General features: G+C 50.1%; 1 protein-coding gene across 5 annotated transcripts; it reads left to right on the plus strand.

Annotated features, from left to right (window-relative positions):
- The first annotated feature begins 597 nt into the window (after positions 1-597).
- Positions 598-19,723, plus strand: LOC126070351 (H-2 class I histocompatibility antigen, Q10 alpha chain-like). Of its 5 annotated transcripts, none has more exons than XM_049874477.1 (8): positions 598-871; positions 8,202-8,309; positions 12,770-13,030; positions 14,757-15,032; positions 17,744-18,019; positions 18,092-18,244; positions 18,611-18,643; positions 18,957-19,723. In XM_049874477.1, exons 2-8 carry the CDS (start codon positions 8,261-8,263, stop codon positions 19,019-19,021), a joined length of 1,113 nt encoding a protein of 370 aa, XP_049730434.1. In that variant the 5' UTR covers positions 598-871; positions 8,202-8,260; the 3' UTR covers positions 19,022-19,723. The 5 variants fall into 5 exon arrangements, with proteins under 5 accessions (XP_049730434.1, XP_049730435.1, XP_049730438.1 ...); XM_049874478.1 differs by having other exon boundaries at positions 18,137-18,244; XM_049874480.1 differs by lacking the exon at positions 598-871 and adding an exon at positions 12,136-12,262 and having other exon boundaries at positions 8,230-8,309.
- The last annotated feature ends 509 nt before the right edge of the window (positions 19,724-20,232 follow it).

Genomic DNA, 20,232 nt, shown 5'->3' on the forward strand with positions numbered 1-20,232 from the left:
GTCGGCAATTCAAACCCACCAGGTCCTCCTTGGAAACCGTCTGGGTCAGTTTTGCTCTGTTCTATAGGATCACTTTTAGGGTCAGTAGGAGTCGGAATCCACTGGAGGGCAACTGGTTTGGTTTTTGGTTTGATGAACCTGGATGAGAAAAATAACCTTAATTTAGCCACCCTTCCCATGACAAATGAAGGCAGCAAAAGTCAGAAGGATTAGCAGGAGCTGTGCCTTGATCTCCAACAGGTACCACCGATGTTCTGGAATCATCCAACAGTTGTTGCCCACATCTATGCGCCTCAGCACTTTCCAAGCGGCAGTAGCGATGAGCTCCACCTCCGGATCTTGTTTTTTGAGTTAATAAAGAAGCACCTATGCTGTATTTCAGTTTTCAACACAGTTGGTTTCCTTTTATGTTTTTCTCTGTTTCCTACTTCCAAGGTCCAACGAAGGGGCAGCCGACAGGAGGGATGGGGGCCGTAGGTCTTTTCCAGGAGCCCTGGGACAGCCCACCGGGCACCCTCTGCGCCGCCCCCCACCCCTCTGGCCTCCCACTCCCTCCCCCGCCCGGGGTCGCTGCAGCGGCGCAAGTGGGCACCAGGGGCGCTGCGAAGCGCGAGGCCAGTGGGCCTGCCAACAGTTCGCGCGGCTACTTGTCCGTCCCGGGCCCTGCGAAGGACGCTTCCGGTGGTCAAAAGCCAGGCGTTGGCCCGTTAGGCACGGACCCTACAGCTGAGAGCAGGCTCCGAGAGGACCGGCACCCTGGGGCAGCGCGCGAGACTGGCGACCGGGGGCCCGCGGAGCCCTTGGAGCGCGCACACCCGGCCCCCGCTGCCGCTACTGCTGCTCTTGGGGCTGTTGCGAGAGCGCGCGGCAGGTGAGGGGGATGAACAGAGGTCGGTGGCGGGGGGAGATGGGGACTATTTTTTCATCCGAGCGCGGGCGCTGTTGGGGGACTGATGGAGAGAACGGCTGAGAGTGGGGAAACCAAACCAAACCCGTTGCCGTGGAGTGAATTCCTAAACCCGTTGCCGTGGAGCGAATTCCAACTCATAGCGACTGTATAAGACAGAGTTGAACTGCTTCCGTAGAGTTTCCAAGGAGGGGCTGGAGGATCCGCACTGCTCACCTTTTTGGTTAGGAGCCGCAGCTCTTAATCACTGCGCCACCAGGGTTCCGTGTGGGGAGGACACTTCCGGGATATAGGGGAATGGTGAAAAAAAAAATTCTTTCTTTTTTTTTTTGAGATGCGGCGCTGACCAGGACCTGGGGGGCGGTGTCGGTGTGTCCCGGGCCCGGGTCGCGGTGAGAGGCCCTGCGGGTGGGGACCCTGGCACACCGGCGGGGAGCTGGGGAATGGTAACGCACCCCGGGGCCCAGCGGACGCCACAAGGTCCGGGGGGGAACCACCGTGAGTCCCTCCAGAGGACGCCGCTCGCGCTCGGTCCCCGGGGATGGGCCCTCCAGAAAGGGCCCTAAGGAAGCTGGGCGAAGGGAGGACTGTGACTGACATGCCCCCTTCCACCTAACTGGGCCAAGCTAAGCTCATCTTAGGATCGCTTTGGAGCTTCTTGTCCCATTGGCGAGTCTCCCGGTTTGTCTGGGGAGTCTCGGAAAAAAGACCCCTGCTTCTGAGGCCCCTGGCGGAGGTGGAGGGTGATGGGGTGATAGGGATTTCTGCGACCTGGTCCAGTTTCCATTCTTTCCCAATTTCGGTTCTGCCGGGAGAGCTGGCCGGCGCAGGCCGCAAGCCTGGCGGCATCCTGGATTACCCTCCGCACTCTCCCCAGCCGCACACGTGCCGGCTGGTTATTAGTGCCGGTAAGGAACAGTGTCTACCACCATGGTAGTTATAACAGCTAGTGTGTGTCGTGCCACGCTCTGTTCTAAGTGCTTTACATCCATAAGGCCATTTCGGCTCTCAGGACTTTTCGGTTTACAGATGACAGGGTTAGATTCCCGACAGTGCACTTCATATGCATAACATGTCGTTTTGTTGCTGAACACTGGAGCTTCAAACTAGGGTGGACTCGGATAAAAGACCTGTCGATCTACTTCTGGAAGTAAGACAGTGAAAACCCTACGGGATCACAACAGTCGCATACACAACCGATCGTGAGAATGGGCAAGACTGGGCAGTGGGCTTTGTTTTGTGCATGGGTTCTCCTGAGTCAGGCCTACTGGGGGGTGCCTAATAATAAAATAAGGCCCAGAGAGGAGGCTGGGTGGGACACTGGATCTAGAGCTGGAGTTCTTAACCTTTTATGTGCCATGGACCTATTTTCAGAATTTTTTTTTAACACATAAAATGAAATACACAGATTACATAGGAACCAAATAGGATCCCTGGTAGCTCAACGATTAGTCGCTTGGCTGCTAACCACAGGACAGTGGATCTGTGGGAGAAGAAACTTGGATCTGCTCCTGTAAGGATTACAATCTAGAAAACCTTATACCCGTTGCCGTTAAGTGGATTCCGTCTCATAGTGACCCTGTGGGGCAGTTCTGCTTTGTCCTATAGAGTCGCTATAGTCAGAATCGGCTTGACAGTGCACTATAACACCACCAAAAACCAAAAAAAGCCAAACCCATTGCCATCCATTTGATTCCGACTCATAGCAGCCCTATAGGACAGAGTAGAACTGCCCCACAGAGCTTCCAGGGAGAGCCTGGCGGATTCTAACTGCCGACCTTTTGGTTAGCAGCCATCGCTCTTAATCACAGCCCACCAAGGCTTCAATAACAACACAGAGGAACCCAGTTATATTGCAATAGTCATAAAATTATTTTTTAAACTAAAAAAATAAGTTGGTGATAAGTTCTACACATGTTTTTCCTAATTTAACAATAAAATGATGAGTTAAATAGCAGCAAAGCTAATAACTATTGAAATTTGGAAGTAGTAAGGAGGGTAACAATTGTCACATGAATTTAAAACACCTGTGATTTCTTTTGGGCACCAAGGCACAGGTCCTGCTAACCATACTTGCTTTGCTGCCTCCGTTCATCACGGGAGGAAAAGCTAAATTTCAGCTGCTGCTGTTGTTGGTTCCAATTCACAGCGACCCTGTGTACCACAGGATGAAACACCACCTGGTCCCACACCATGCTCACAATTGTTGTCATGCTTGAGCCCATTGTTGCAGCCACTGTGTCAACCCATTTCCTTGAGGGTCTTCCTCTTTTCCGCTGATCCTCTACTTTACCAAGCATGATGTTCTTCTCCGAGGACTAACCTCTCCTGACAACATGTCCAACGTATGTAAGAAGCAGTCTCGCCATCCTTGCTTCTAAGGAGCATTCTGGCTGTACTTCTTCCAAGACAGATTTGTTTGTCCTTTCGGCAGTCCACAGTATATTTAATATTCTTCACCAACACCACAATTCAAAGGCGTCAATACTTCTTCAGTCTTCATTATTCATTGTCCAACTTTTGCATGCGTATGATGTGACTGAAAATACCATGGCTTGGGTCGGGTACACCTTAGTCTTCAGGATGACGTCTTTGCTTTTCAACGCTTTAAAGAGGTCTTTTGCAGCAGATTTGCTCAATGCAATGCATCTTTTGATTTCTGGACTGCTGCTTCGATGGGTGTTGATTGTGGATCCAAGTAAAATGAAATCCTTGACAACTTCAGTCTTTGTTTAGCATGATGTTGCTTATTGGTCCAGTTGTGAGGATTTTTGTTTTCTTTATGTTGAGGTATAATCCATACTGAAGGCTGTGGTCTTTCATCTTCATCAGTAAGTGCTTCAAGTCCTCTTCACTTTCAGCAAGCAAGGTTGTGTCATCTGCATAGTGCAGGTTCTTAATGAGTCTTCTACCAATCCTGATGCCCCATTCTTCCTCATATAGTTGAGCTTCTCGGATTATTACTCAGCGTACAGATTGTGTGGGTATGGCGAAAGGATACAACCCTGACACATACCTTTCCTGACGTTAAACCATGCAGTATCCCCTTGCTCTGTCCCAGCAGCTGTCTCTTCATCTGTATACAGGTTCTTCATGAGGACAATTAAATATTCTAGAATTCCCATTCTTTGCAACGTTATTCATAATTTGTTATGATCCACACAGTCGAATGCCTTTGCATAGTCAATAAAACACAGCTAAACATCCCTCTGGTATTTTATGCTTTCAGCCAGGATCCACCTGACATCAGCAATGATATCCCTAGTTCCACGTCCTCTTTTGAATCCTGCCTGAATTTCTGGCAGTTCATTGTCAATATACTGCTGCAGCTGCTTTTGAATGATCTTCAGCAAAATTTTCCTTGTGTCTGATATTAATGATATTGTTTGATAATTTCCACATTTGGGAATAGGCATAAATATGGATCTCTTCCAGTCAGTTGGCCAGGAAGCTGTCTTCCAAATTTCTTGGCGTAAACGAGTGAGCACTTCCAGCACTGCATCCGTTTGTTGAAACATCTCAATTGATAATTCCATCAATTCCTGGAGCCTTGTTTTTCGCCAGTGCCTTCAGTGCAGCTTTCACTTCTTCCTTCAGTACCATCAGTTCCTGATCATATGCCGCCTCTTGAAATGGTTGAACGTCAAACAAGTCCTTTTGTTATAATGACTCTGTATTCCAGCTGATTTCAGCTAGAAGTTAGTAAAAATATAGGTTATCTTTTCCCATCTGAGTTGAAATTCCTGAACTCAAATTGTTGTCTCCAGGTTAAAAACCCCCGCCCTTCTTACAGCCCCTCCCTGGTGTGAGAATAGGCATACACAGGTGACTCCAGGTCTGCATGATGGGAATGGGTATGTACACACAGGCTCTGTAGCTGTGTGGGTCAGGGCTGTCCAAGGAAGCCAGGATCACCAAGCCAAGGAAAAGGTAAGAAATGGAGGGATAAAATCTTGCCTGTTCCAAATTGTAGGAGGAAGATGGCTAGGGCGGGAAGGTAGCCAGGGGTTCCTTGCAGGCCCTCTCCCAAATGCTTCTGGATGCCAGGCCAGGAAGGTCAGGCTTTTCCCTTCAGGAGCTAGGGAGTGAGAAAGTGACATGGTTAGATCTGCAAAGTAGACAGTGGCTTTCAGGGAGCAGATATCATAAGTGCTACTCGGGAGTATGACAACAATATTGTTACTATCCCCGTGGTGAAGATGGAGAAACTAAGGCTCCAGGAGATTAACTGGCTACCCAAGGTCACACAAATATGGCCAGTTAGGACTTAGATCCCAACAGGTTGGGGCCTTAGCTCATGCTGCCTCTGGGAGAGCAAGGTAGGGAGTCATGACCAGGTGGGAGGTGAGAAGGTGGAAACAGGCAGTGGTCCTTGGAGTCAAGAACACTAAAGATGTATTAATTAGAGATTAGATGATTACAAAGTCAATGGTGGCAAATGCTGGAATCGGGCTGTGAGGGGTGAAAGCAGGATGAGGGGAGTACTCATGGTGTCTGGCCTGGGCATATGGTCGGGTGTGCCACAGCCATTAACAGGACTAGTGAGCATGGCAGGCTAGAGGGAGGAGGTGCTGAACCCATGTCGGGCACATTGAGGGGGATCTTCCTATGGGACTTAAAGGGCTCGTGGCCTTTGAAACTTCTGGTTTCCCTCCTACTGCCTTCCTCGCTCCTCTTCAGGTACCTCCAAAGGCCCTTCTCACTCTGTCTCCCCCTTCCTGCCCTCCATGGCAGTCTCATCCTACCGCAGGACTCAGTGTCCCCTCCATCTGACCACAGCCACGTTCTTGCTCCCAAGCTCCAGTACTTATGACCTCTACCTACTTCCTTCTTAGCCCCTTACATGGGTTGATTTGAAAAACGCTTCCAACAGCAGCCTCATGCCAGGCACTGTTTTAGGCCTTAATCATACCTACTGAGTTAACGCCCACAACAGCACTTTTCACATGGAGAAACTGAAGCACAGAAAGGCAGTGTAGCCCTTTGTTTCCTCCCCAGACTCTTCTGCATTTGCAGCCTACCTTTGATCTTGATTTTTCTGAACACACCACAGACTTTTACTCCAGGCATTCCCACTTGCTAGTCCTTCTGCCTAGAGCAGTTCTTCTCAAACTTTGCTGTGGCGCAGAATCACCCAGAGGACTTGTTGGACTACAGAAAGCAGGGGCCCCACCCCCAGAGTTTCTGATTCAGTAGGGCCATAGTGGGACCTAAGTATTTAAAGTTCAAACAAGGTCCCAGGTGATGCTGATACAAGCAGGGACAACACTTTAGCATAAACCATTCTTCCCTCCTCACCCCACCCCACTTGCCCAGTAAACTCTTAGCTGGTGAGATTTCCTCCAAGTTTCAGCTTACAAGACTCCTGATCCCTATCCTCTCCCAAGTCTCAGCTTACAAGACTCCTGATCCCTATCCTCTCTCGCCCCAGTGTGTTCCCCAGTGTCTGGCGCCTCCTGCCTTCTAACGCTTGTCTGACCCTGTGTACCTTACTGGACTTGATTGTTGAATCGTCCCTCTTTCCTGCCAGACCAGGAGCTCCCTGTCTTTCTTTGCTCATGCCTGTGTCCCCACACAAATCAATGCCTGGCTTGTGGTAGGTGCTTAGTAGGTTATTTGTCAAATGAATTAAATTGCAAGGGGAGAGGTCGGGGCTTGGACATGCAGGTTAGGAAGTTCACAGCACACAGCTGACCATTAACACCAGATGAACAAGTGAGTATGCTGGACAGAGCTGAGGGCAGCGCCAGGAGGGTAACATATATGCATTACTGGGAGCTTTCAACACCTGCCAGTTTCCAGGCCCCACTCCAGACCAGCTAAACCAGTGTCAGTGCAGAATTTTCAAAGCTCCCTGGGTGATTCTAGGGGACAGTTGGGGTGGAGAACCGCTGGCAGAGATGGGAATGGCCCAATAGGGCAGGCAAGATGACCGAGTTCAAAATCTGGCTTTCCTCCTGTCTAAGCCAAGATAACCATTGCCTGCCTCACAAGATTACAGTGAAGACTCGTGAATTAATACTTGTAACACTCTGGAACAAATCCTAGCACAGAGTAACCACTAGAAGCTTTTGTTAAATAAAACAGCAAGGCGCAGAACTTAGCCCTGTGGACTTTGCATGGAGGGAAAGTTTCCAGTCACCACTGAGGCAAGCCCCAGTGTACAAATAACTTCAAATATAAGAGTCAGCGCAAAGCCAATTCCTACTAGGTGGAGGTCAAATACATACCAGATTTCCACATTCTCTAGGCTGCCATACCACTCCATCCCTGACACCACTCTTTCTCTACTCAAAACTCTTCCCTCCCTAGTTTGGGTTCAACAATTCTTGCAACATCTCACAGAACTCACGAACTATATTTGCAGATAAGTGGTATTTTAAGGAAGTAACAGGGCACAACTCAGGATCAAGATCAACAGGCTGCAACTCAGGATCAGAAAGCATGTAGGCAAAGTCTCCCTTCTTCAGTGGAGGACAGCTCTCTCAGCTCCTTTCGGTAGTGCAGGCCTCCTCTCAGCCCCCTCGGGACAGGCTTCTCTTGACCTTACCATCTGTCAGCATCAGCTCTGCCATTGGGCCCCTCTGGGCCTGTCACCATCCTCAGTGTTACAGCCCTTGACCCGTGTTGCAGCTCTTTTAGGAGATCCGTTGTCTCCTCTGTCTCTGCTTCTCCTCTCTCTTTGCATCCTTCTGCTTTTCCCTGCTGTTTCTCTTCCTACTTCTTTCTGTCTGAAGAACCTCTGTGGTGTTGGCTGCATATATACACAACTCCTTGTTACTTTCAAGGCATGACCTTCCCTATAGTGGGGGCAATCCCATCTCAGTAGGCCATGGACACTTCATTTGCATAGCAGGCTATAGTCACCTCATTTGCATAGTCCATAGTCACTTTGTTTGCATTGGTACATTGACCAATCCCTGCAAGATGCGTACCAATCACAGAACAGGCTGTAGCCCAGGACCAGACAAAAAGGTTGTTTACAGCTTACCCAGAAAATGTCAGTCAACCTAAAAAAAAGTGATTAATCCCTGGGGTAGAAAACTAGGGCAAAGGTAACTCCTCAGGGCTTAGGGGAAAACTCTCTCAAGCTGTTTTTTCCAAAGAACCACGGCAAAAGGCCACATAAAGGAAGTCATTTCACTATAACCAGTATTCCTCTTCCCCTTTCTTTGAATGTGCCTCTCATTGTCACTTCATGCCATCTCTGCCATCTCTCCCACCAGTCAACAAGGATGTGTAGGATATTTATGCCTGGAGATTCATACTTCTCTCTCCCCATTTACCCTTGCAGAGAGTCCCTGGGGGCTGCCTGTGGTGGCTGATGGCCCAGCTTCCTTTGCAAAGGAGGTGATGGCAGAGCTGGCCAGTCTGGAGTTAGAAAACAAATCATGGCCTAGAGGTAAGACCCCCTGTCCCATCTGCAGAAGAAGGGGCAGGAATGGTGGAGGCCCAGAGCCTCCAACCTGTAGGAAGAGGGAGGGTACATAGTCTGGGAGTCTGGACAGACCATCTGAGGTTGGGAGGTGGGGGACACAAGTGGCCAGAGCCTCTAGAGGGTGCCTGGGGCTGGGGCCTGGCCTACAGAGGGCTGGCCTTCTCACTCAGGCAGCTTGCCAGCCCCCCATCCCTAAGACCCCTAACCTCCTCCACCAGCTGTCTCCATCCCTTACGTACCACCACCTTCAGAATAGGAAGAGGAAGGCTAATAAGAATAGTGATATCTGTAGAGTCCTTTCTCCATGTCCATATTTCTTCCTTATATTCATGATCTTATTTAATGCTCACAGCACTGCGGAAGATTAATTGCTCCTACTTTGCAGGTGTGGAAACCAAGGCCTAGAGCTATTAAATGGCTTCCTCAGTGCCACACAGGTCGAGAGTGGCAGTGCCAAGAGTATTGTGGGGAAGTGGGGCAGACGCAAAATAGTCTCCTGGGGAGGTGCTGGGGAGGTACAAAGCATCTCCATCCTCCTCCCACAGTTAAAAGAAGAGGGAGGTTGTGCTTAAGGGTGACTGCCCCTTACTGGGGGCAGTGGCCCAATGACCAGGAAGGGATAGTGGGTGGCTGATGATATAGACAGACCCTGAGGCAGCAAGAGGCATGTGACCAATTCCTTAGGTAATATCACCACCAGCATGGTTGCCATGGAGTCACCAACTCATGGTGACCTTGCGTGTTGTACAGTAGAACTGTTCCATAGGCTTTTTAAGGCTGTGACCTTCCGGAAGCAGACTGACAGGCCTTTCTTCTGAGGTGTCCCTGGGTGAGTTCAGTTAGTAATTGAGCGCTTAACCACTTTGCACCACCTAGGGACCCCTGGCTATATCACAGCAGGAGCAAATTCCCCAGGATATTTCATGCAACCCCACTTCCTCCTGCCTTAATCCCATAGTCCCTGACACTGAACCACTGGTCACCTCCATCAACCCAGCAGGGAGGGTGGCACTTCCAAAGCCAGGGGAAGTGATCTGATGATAGCTTCCTTGGCTTCTTTTGTCCCCCTCTAGGCTGGAGCCCGAGGCATGGTGATCTCCCCTGGGTTGGGTCGTGAGCAGGTGGGAGTCTAGGCCTACCTGAACCTCTTCCTAGGGTGTGGACAGTGTCCGAGCCCCCACGGAGAGCAGGCTGGGCTTTATCTGATAGGTGGAGCAGACAACAGTGGGATTTTCAGGGAAGGAGAGATGGCCCCTCACTGGGTATGTGGAAAACAGTACCTGGAAGTCAACTGTGTGAGGAGGCCCCGATCATGAACTTGTCCTCTAAACGGGTTCCTGACACCCAGGATGAACACCAGATGCCAGAGCTTTGGCTATGGGTGGAAGCAGTCCAGGGCAGAGCAGAAGTCAAGGCCAGGAACCAGAGCCCCCACAGCACGGAGGGCTAAGCCAAAGGCTATGTATTCAGGCTATTCCAGATACCATCTGGACAGCGCTGGACAGGATCCAGGATTCAACCACTTCTTAAACCTCCACTGCTACTACACTCAGTCACACCACCCTTTTTTTTTTTCTTCCTACATTATTGCAGTATCCGCCAAATACCGTAAGCACATTTCTGCCTTAGGACCTTTGCACTTGTGTTTCCTTTTGCAGACCTATAATCCTGTCCCCCAGATCTTTGCATGCCTGAGTCCTTTGGGTCTTTACTCAAAAGCCTCCCTTTTGGGTAGGCCTTACCTGACCACTCTATCTGAAATTTAAAACCCCTCCCCTAACATTTCACATTTCCCTGCTTTATTTTTTTTCTCATCAGCCCTTACTGCTGTCCAGCCTATCATACATTTTACTCATTTATCTTGCTTATCACGTAAGCTTCCTGAGAGTAGGGATTTCAGGCTATTCTGTTCATCACAACATCCCCTGGCCTAGGAGAGTGTCAAACACACCATAGGTGCTCAGAAAACATTGCTGAGTTGGGGGGATGGCGTAAGTCATCACTGGGCCATATAGTCTGGGTTTTCAGGGTGGGCAGGGAGTCCCAAGATATGGGAAGACCTGAGCTGGCTCTGCCTGGGGAGGGTAGAAAGTGCGAAGGTGTTGTGGGGAGGGAGGGTGCTCATCTGTCCCAGCCACACAGTTTCACCAGAAGTGTGTTTACTAAAAGGGTGGTGTGACCAGAGGCCTCCTGGAGAAACCCTTGAGCCCCCTGGGCGTGCATTCTTGCCTTGCCTTTCACTACTGCTGTGAGCTTGACAGGTGACCTTGTGTCTCAGTGGCTTAGCTTCCTCATCTGTCATAGACAGTTAACAATAGTGCCTACCACACAAGGTTGTTATGAGGGTAAACTGAGCCGACATTTTGTAAAGTTCTCAGAATGGAGCCCAGTATATAAGTGCTTTAGAAGTGTTTTGTAACTTTTAAAAATATTAAGTGGCCAGACTTCCTCTCATTTTTAATCAAAAACACCTTGTCATTAAAGCAGCTAAAATGAAACATTAAATATTAAATAAGTCATGCATATGTATTAATGGAATAGCCAGGTGGTTCATGTTGCCACCTTTGTTACCAGTCCTGGCCTGGAATCAGGAGGGCTTCCTGGAAGGAGGGATACCAGGGCTGCAACCTGAAGCATGAGGAGAAATTGGCCCAGAGAACGGGGAGGAGAGCGCTCGGGGCAGAGGGAACCAAAGGTGCAAAGGCCCAGAGATCTGGGTCTGATAGAGGGCCTGGGCAAAGTTAGGTATGGCCAGAAGGTAGCAAGGAGGTGGTGAACAGAGATGTTAGTGTGGAGATGTGTCTGACTTGTTTCTTTCGCATTTGGATATTCAACCCTTGAGCACCTACTGTATGTTGGGCACTGTTCTGGGTGCTGAGGAAACATTGGAGAACAAACTGTACAGAAGTCTGTGCCCTGGAGGATCTGACCTTTGAAGGGGAGAAACAGATTATTCACAAGTTAAACGAGTAAAATACATGGTCTGTTCAGTCAGAATTCGACTCAATGGCAATGGGTTTAGTTTTTATAGAAGGTAGCAGATGCTCTGGAGAAAATATTGCCGGGATGGGAGTTAGGGTTTAGTAGAAGTAAATATTTAATACAGTGGGCAAAATTAGGAAGGCCTCAGTGAGAAAGTAACATTGGAGCAAAACCCTTGTTTAAAATGAGGTAAAGGTAGCAAGCCATTGATATCTCTGGCAAAGGTGCAGTCTTTTTTTTTTTTTTTTAAATGAAAGATAATTAAATCATGAGAAATGGACATATATTTTACATTCGAAATAAAATGGAACAAAAATGCATATATGCTCAATGGTTAAATGTGAAATCCTACATATTCACAGTTAGTCTGTTTCTTTTGATTGAAGTCTTCTCTCAGACCATTGCTCTTTCTGCAGTTTCTAAGACTGAGACTAATTATTAATCTTGGATTTACAACATGGCTCTTTCTTTTCTAAGCAGAGGATGACATCATCATTCCCCTCCAGTTGTTTCTACCAGATAAACTGTCACTCTTAACCTATCACTCCACTGCCATGACAGCCTCAGTCTCACAATGTCCTGGCCTGGTCCCTCTGTTTCACCGTCAGCTGGCCATTCATTTCTGTAATCCAGAGTGTCCCTCCGTCTCACATTCATAAACCTGCACAACGGGAGCCTAAACACACCTTTAACATGATGATTTGACTCCTAGTTTTACATCTAAACCCTCCTCAAATGCTCTCATTCGTAATTACACCATATTGTAGGTGTGCTGAATTTTTAAAGATAACAGCATTTGTTTTTACAGCTTGAGTCAGGACTGGCTGCTAATGGATTTCGTCTCTAGGACCAAACAAATTGATGAGTGTGGGCTTGAGACAGCGTTTGGACTTAAAGAGAATAGAGATGGCCTAGCAGTGTCAGCAGTGGGAGCGGTAAGGGAAATCAAGACGCTGCCAACTTGGCAACAAAAATTTAAGATCAGAATGATGGCTTGCCTTTATCGGGCATCTTTGGGGAATGAATAAATTCACACAAATTAAGATTCCAAACAGCCAGGTTTTTTTATTACTTCCTTTTTAATTGTTAGGTGGGAAACCAGATAATCCCACTTATAGAAGTGAATGTAAAGTATGGGTAAGTGAGCCCTGAAAGAGAGTCTGAGAGACTTTCTAGGCTTAAAGTCCACAAGCCTTAGTGCGTGAACTTTGGCTTCAAAATTGTATTGCTTGGTTGATTGTTCATTTAGACTATTGACAATTTGGATGCTCTTTTTTTTTATTTTTAAACCAAAATTCCCAGTTCTTGATCCTGCTGATAACCTGCCTGGGTAAGTTTCCACTCCCTCCACCTCCCATCCTGCCACCAGCCCATCAATCCAGTTCCCAGTGCAGATCCTGGCAGTTGCACATGAGCCTGAGACCACACCCATGTTTCCACAGGGACCCACTCTCTCCGCTACCACTACCTGGCCCTGTCAGAGCCAGGCCCGGGCCTCCCCCAATTTCTGGCTGTGGGCTATGTGGACGACCAGCCCTTCATCCGGTATGACAGTCGCGTGGGCAGGGCCCAGTCCCAGGCCCCGTGGATGGTGCTCGTGGACGCCCAGTACTGGGAGAGGGAGACCCAGAAGCAGAGGGGCTGGGAGAAGGTGCAGCAGGTGGAGATGTGGACCGTGATGGGCTACCACAACCTCAGCAGCGGTGCGTCTGGGCGGGGCGTCTCGGAGGACTGGCGGGGCGGGGCAGGACGTCAGGGCTACGGTCGGGCGTCTGGGCGGGCTGTCGGAACGGGGCGGGGCCGTCAGAATGAGAATCCAGGGCGGCAACGGGGTGTCTGGACCCGCTTGGCGAGTTTGGACATCTGGGCCCGCTGGCGGGGTAGGGCGGGGCGTCAGGGCAGCTGTGGGGCTTCCCAGCAGGCTGGCGGACCAGGGCATCCGGGAGGCACAGCGCCAGTCCCGCGTCCCTGCTTCTCACCTCTGTTCTTCCCTTTCCCCTCTTTGCTTTTGGAGAGGGGGTCCCACTCTCTCGCACACTGTGGACGCTAAATCTCCAGGCAACTCATGCTTGTCCACTAGGTGGACAAATGCTGGTCAGCCTCCTCGACAGGCAGGGAACCCCTTCAGAGGTCGAGGCTTCTGATGCTGGGCATTTGAGTCTCCTCCCGCCCTAGCCAAGCAGGGGAGAGAGAGCTTTCAAAATCGGTTCTGGCTCCAGCTGCCATCCCACGGGCCAGCGTAACCAGAGTCCTGCCGAGCTGGGGGCCCAAGATGCCACCCCATCTCCTCATCCTTGCCTCCCCCTCGACTGCCCAGGGTTCCGTGTCTCACTTCCCACCCCCTCCAAAAGCTTCAAAACGCACCCTTTACATTTCCCTTAGCCACTATCTCTACCAGATGATAAGAACTAGGCAGACAGCTGAAAACCTGGGTGAAGAGTGAGACAGACGCAGGCCAGGCCCCTGCTCTGTCAAATCGATTCTCAGTGAGACACAGGGCATTTCTCTCAGCTTCTACTTCCTCAACTCTGAAATGAGTGGGCTCGTGCCCACTGCCAGGGATGTTGCAAGAATTGAATGAAGTAGAGTGTGGAACACAGCTTGAGTGTTAGTTTATCCTAACACTCAAGCTGAGACACCCAAATGATGGAACCAAAAACCATAGGTCACCAGAGGCCTCAAAGAAGTAGGGCATAAGGGAGTGAGATGTTCCTGCCCTGACCTGGGTCACGGAGCAGTCCCGTGGCTGGAGCTCAGGGGAACCAGCCCAGGGCCTCCAGGATAAACATGAACAGCCACCCCTCCACCCTCCCCACCCCCCATCTTTCCCACCCCCATATCACCGTGATAACAGCCAAGCTTACCAGTTTTCACATTTTAACATCTCTGAAATCAGGCTGTATTAGTCTTACCCACAGAGGACATCTTACACTCATTAAAATAAAACAAAAACACCATTGCCCTCCAGTCCATCCCAACTCACAGTGACCCCATCTGTTACAGAGTAGAGCTGAGCTCTGTGCGGGGGTTTTCTTGGCTATAATCTTTATGAAAGCAGATCACAAGGGCTTTCGTCCGTGGTGCTGCTGAGTGGCTTCAAACCACCAACCTTTTGTTTAGTAGATGAGTACAAACTGCTTCCTCCACCCAGGGACCTATCTTACATTCATAAGTGGCAGATTTTTTTTTTTTTTCTATCTTAGTGGCATATAAAATAACACTGTGTCTTAAAGTTATGGAATTGGGTGTTCTTCCCAGATAAGAAAATGGGGGTGCAGAGAGGCCTGGCAGGTTGCTCAGCCCTAGCTGTTCGTGAGAATTACCTGGGGAGCATTTAAAAAAACACTGATGTCCTGCCCCTCCACCGCTTCAGAGGCCCCATGGTAGTAGCCCCTTGCTGACCATTGCCATCTTGCTTGGTGTATCCAGGCAAGCACAGCGCTCAGCGTATGTTTGGCTGCGAGATTCAGGAGGATGGCCGCTCCAACAGTTTCTGGCAGTTTGGCTTCAACGGGCAGGACCACCTGTCATTGGACCTGGATACACTGAGCTGGGTGTCAGCCCATCCTGTGGCCTTACGAACAAAGCGCTGGTGGGAGACAGAGCGCTGCTACGCCCAGTACGACAAGGCGTATCTGCAAGGCCTCTGCCTCACCTCGCTGCGCAGGTACCTGGAGCTAGGAGGCCAGAGTCTGACTCGCACAGGTAAGGACATTAAAAAAAAAAAAAAACCCATTGCTGTTGAGTTGATTTTGACTCGTAGTGGCCCCACAGGACAGAGTAGAACTGCCCCACAGGGTTTCCAAGGATCGGCTGTTGGATTCAAACTGCCAACCTTTTGGCCCATGGCAATTGAAAAAGCAGTCTTCATGCCTCACATGTGCGAGCGCCATCGACTTTACAGATAGGCCTGTGAGGGTGGTGAGAATAGACTGCCATCCACCTCTCAGAGAAGCCTCCAGAGGCCCAGAAATGCAGCTGACTAGCAGCATAGCAGGACGAAAGCCCCAACCTCTTACTGTCAACCCGGTGCTTTTGACCCGGAGTGAGGAGTTCTGAGGTCTCCTCTGCTGCAGTGTGGTCTTCAGTAGTTAACCCCTTAACTCTGGGACTCAGTTTCTTCGTCTGTGAAATGAGTGGGTTAAACCAGGTAGCTCATGAAGTTTGAGGTCTAATGTCCTGTGGTTCTGCTCCTTGGGAAATTGTCCCAGTGGATGGCATCTATCACCAGGCCAGTCCCTGGACCAGAAAAGCTGAGGCCCCTCATCCCCATCCCTTCCCACCCCTACCCCTCCTTGTGATAAACTTGCTGCTCAGGCCCCAGGCTCATTCACCACAAATGTCCTAAACTTCTCCTAACCCTAAACAGCAGGGCTGGAGATACAGGAGTTACATGTCTCCAAGGCACAAGAACTGGGACCGACAGTAGGGAAATGGGTGCTTGGGGATGCTGAGGAGTGGAGGAGGCCTTTTGGGCTGAGGTAGTCAGGGAGGCTGCCTGGTGGGTGGAGCTGAGTCAGAGCACCTAGCATACCATTCATGGTTTTTGACTGAATTGGGAATGTGAATCTGCTGAGACAATAGGGAAAACACTCCTAGAAAGGAAGACAAAAAGGAGGACAGGACAAATAAAGTCAGGAGGAAATGATGTGATTATGCGAGCAGAGGGTGGTGGTTCAGAGCTCAGGCGCTGGAGCCCAGTCTCCTCAACCAGATCCAGGCTCCATGACTTGCTGGCTGTGTGATCTTAGGCAAGTAACTTGCCCTCTCTGTGCATCAGTTCCCTCCTCAGTAAAATGGGGATGGTAATAATAGCACCTGCCTCCTGCAAGTACCATATCGGTGTATGTTAAATAAGTGTTGAACTCTCAGTCAACACCAGGCTTCATTCTAGGCCCTTTACTTGAATTATCTCATTAAGTCTTGGAACAATCCTGAGAGGAAGGAACCATTAATCCCCATTAAGCCTTGAGAGACAGGGGTTAAGGGGCCTCCCTCAGGTTGCACAGCTAGAAAAGTGTCGAGCTGGGTTGCAACCCCAGGCTGTCCGACTGCAGGACCCACACTTTAGCCAGCCTAGTTCTGAGGTCAGGAAAGGGTCATGTAAAAATGGCATGGCAGAGATGTCTGACCTCCTCTAACTTCACAAGGGGAAAGGAGAATCAAGAATGGCCACACAGAACTCACAGACAATATTCACAATTATGAAGTTTATTAGGAAAGGAACAGGTTACAATTCAGGCTCAGGAATGTTCAGGATACAGTTCTTTAATCAGGACAGCCACTTCTCAGCTGTGCCCAAAGGCATGCCTCTCTCTGGCCCCTCCGCCTCTGTCCCACTCCGGCAAGTGTTACAGAGCTCTGTTAGCTCTGCTGATAAGTGCTGGGGGCACCCCACTCTACCAGTAAGCCTCAGTCTGAAGGTGTTCAGCTCTCTGGCTCCATGGGTCAGCATACCCAAATGTAGCCACCTTGCTCTGTGGGCCAGGAAGCCCACCACACCACCTCCTGCCAGTCTCCAGGTTCGGCTGCTTCTGCAGCTGCTGTTTCTCTGCTACTGCTTTTCACCATCTCTCACTGTCTCTGGTGTTACAACTCTCTCTCTCTCTTAGCCTCCTAGGTCTGGAAGGTCCCAGGACAGGTATCCCAGGTCCAAGGGACATGCTTCACTCCTAAAACCCAGTGCAGTCGAGTCGATTCCAACTCATAGTGACTTCCTAGATCTTCTTTTTTGGTGGTGGTAGGCACCCCCACTGCTCTGGGATTGACTACTCTTTTAAGCCTAACAGGATGGCAAGACTGATCAATCCCCTCATTAGTGTTCCATACACCTTATTTGCATGGTCTCACTCCCACAAGGGTGCCATACACCTTATTTACATTATTAGCAAGCTATCCAATCCCCTTGGTGGGCCACAAGTACCTCACCTGCATAATCCTCACCCAATCATTTGGTAGGAGTTTAAAAGACTATGGCTAGTAGGGCCATATTAAGTAATTTACTGCACCACAGATCACAGCCTTGCCTTCATGTTACAAACATTTATTAGGTATCTACTGTGTGCAGGAAGTCACAGGGAAATATGCAAAGCTCTGAGAAAACTCTAGGGTCACTGTGGGAAGAAAGGGAGCAGCTGTGTCCGTACAGGAGCCAACAGCCCCAGTCAGGACCCTCTTCGGGGGTTGGGGATGGGAAGTCACACCTCCCATGTAGGAATTCTCAGGACAGTGCCTCATTGGGTCAGTTGCTGATGGGTCCCCTGTAGCTCCCCTGGAGAGAAACCCTAATCCCCACATCCTACCTGTCCTCCACCCCTGGATGATGGCAGAGGCACCCAGGATAAAGACGTGGGGATTAGGATGGGCAGAGAGTAGCTGCTCACCAGCCTTTCTCCCCTCCTCCTCCTCCTTTACAGAGCCACCCAAGGTACAGGTGACATGGCACATAGGCCAGGATGGCAGGGTCACACTGAAGTGCTGGGCCTTGGGCTTCTACCCACAGGACATCTCCCTGAGCTGGTGGCTGAGGGGAGAGGAGCTGGCCCTAGAGACTGAGCACGTGGAGACGCGTCCCAGCGGGGATGGCACCTACCAGAAGTGGGCAGCCGTGCAGGTGCCTGCTGGGGAGGAGTCCTGGTACACCTGCCACGTGCAGCACCCGGGCCTGAACCATACACTCACCATGACCTATGGTGAGGAGTCGCAGTTTGGCTGAGCAGGGGGAGAGAAGGGGTAGAGAGGAACCCCACAGCACCTGGATGCAGCTTTGTGGCTGGGGGGGGACACCCCCTCTTCTCTGCCTTCCTTAGAATCACCGTCTCATCCAAGACTTATTGCCGACTTGGTTATCTTCAGCATCCTGGTCACCATATCCCCAGTGGCTGCAGTTGTGATCTGGATCAAGAAGAAACCTTCAGGTTAGTGGGAAGAAACAAAGGAGTGGAAGGCATTCCTGGCTGGTCCAGCCCTATAGGGAGGAATATTCTGCTCTCCTTCCTCCACCCAGAACTATTCTCACCAGGGGAGCAGCAGCTTCTACTGAGATTCCCCTGCTTCCCCCCCCCTCAGAAAAGCCCTCAGCCCCAGCACCCCATCCCGCATCCAGACACCTCTCTCTGGACCCTGTGGATCCCACAGTCTCGGAGAGACCACTAGGCGTGACTTTGGAAAGGGTTCAGAAGGAGAGGGAGTGGGACAGTGGCCTAGGGGCCACCTCACCTTTCTCCCCTTCTCTGCCCACCACCAACCTAGTATCTTGTTCTGTGTTCTTTTTTTCCCCACAGCCAGGGATAAGGAATCTTACCAGCAAGCCCCAGGTGATTTGTGGGATGGGGAAGGGTTGGGGAGAGGAACCCCTAGGGGCTGGAGATGCTCCCAACCTATGACTGAGATGCCTTAGAGCCAAAGATGGGGGCGGGAGGAGGAGGTGGGCTGCATTCCCTGTCTGTAACCCCAGTCTCAGCTCTCTGCCCCATCGAGCTGTCCTGGACCATCCCCTGCAGGGTAGAGAGAGAGGAGCGAGCCCTGACTGTGTGGGAGGGCGTGGGGATCACTCTGAAGAGCCACTGCCTGAATTTGGAGGAGCACCTGGGAGAGGGCCAGTGTCACCTGCATCCTTTCTCTTTGCAGGTGAAGAGGACCTCCATAAATCCCAAAGCACCTCAAGAGTAGTGACTACTCAGCATCTCTGCTGACCAAAGCTCACTGTTACAAGACCTAGGAGGTGTTTGGAGGGGGCCTGGAGACCACCAAGCTCTTCTCATCCCATCAGCCTGGTTTCAAGTGGTCTGGGTCACTGAGTTAAGCATTGTCATCTTCCTTAAGTCCTTTTAAAAATCCAGTTGTTTCCTGTTGGGAGGGTGGGGAAGAGGGCAGTAGTAATCATTCTGCAGATACATTTGACACTTGACAATTTGCAGAACGATTTCATTTAAGTGTAAATCGCACTTGACTCTTGAAGACATCCTGTAAGTTTGGCGATGTTATTCTCATCCCCACTTCCCCAACATAGACACCAAGGCTTAGGGCAGTTAAGGAAGAATCAGAATACTAGGAGTTATAGGGCGCATCCTACATTCATATGCCAGCATCTGGAAGAATCGCCTCTTTTTATAGATATGTTCTTGTATGTATGTACGTATGATCTCCTTTCATAAAAAAAATAAGAGTGTTGAGGGGTGTGGGGGGGCCTGGGAGGTAATGAGTGTATGTGGATGTACGTAGGGGTGTGAAGGGGTAGAGTTGACTGTCCGTGTTTGTGTGAGAAGAAAATCATCCAAATTTCTTCAGCTAACCCTGGGCAGCTAGAGGATGAGAAACGACACGGTACATATTTTGTACAGGTTTGAATTTTTACAATGAGCACCTGTTACTTTTACCATAAGGAAAAGACCTTTTTTGCTGTGTCCTGTGGAAATGCTTTAAGTGTGTGATCTGGGGGAAGGCCCACCCTCACCTTGCCTGCATTTTCAGCAAAGCAGAAACCCATGTCTGCTTTGTGAACAAGAATCTCTGTGGGGCTACACGTCTTTGTTTATTTAGAAAGAGTCACAGCCTCAGTCACAGGCCACATGATGCATAAAGCCTGGGATTCGGACACAGAGGAGGTGAGAGCCCTGGGGAGGAAACCTCCACTGTCGTGAGTGCCCAGAGGACCTCAGGGCCAGCTCGTGCCCTCTCATCCACCCAGGAGGAAACTTGAGGCCAATCCCTTCCAGGGCATCCTCTCCCTCTCCCACCCAATTCATTCCTGCCCCCAGAGAGCCAGCTTAGACCCGAAGGCATGAGGGAACCTCCGTGTAGGAACTTCTGAAACTCCGTGTCCTACAGCTCTGACAGAACACAGCCCAAGGACATGAGAGACTTTTGACTCTAGAAAAAGTTTCAGCCTGCTTTGGTGGACTGC

Source organism: Elephas maximus, chromosome 2, assembly GCF_024166365.1.
Source record: "Elephas maximus indicus isolate mEleMax1 chromosome 2, mEleMax1 primary haplotype, whole genome shotgun sequence".
Classification (NCBI taxonomy): Eukaryota; Metazoa; Chordata; class Mammalia; order Proboscidea; family Elephantidae; genus Elephas; species Elephas maximus.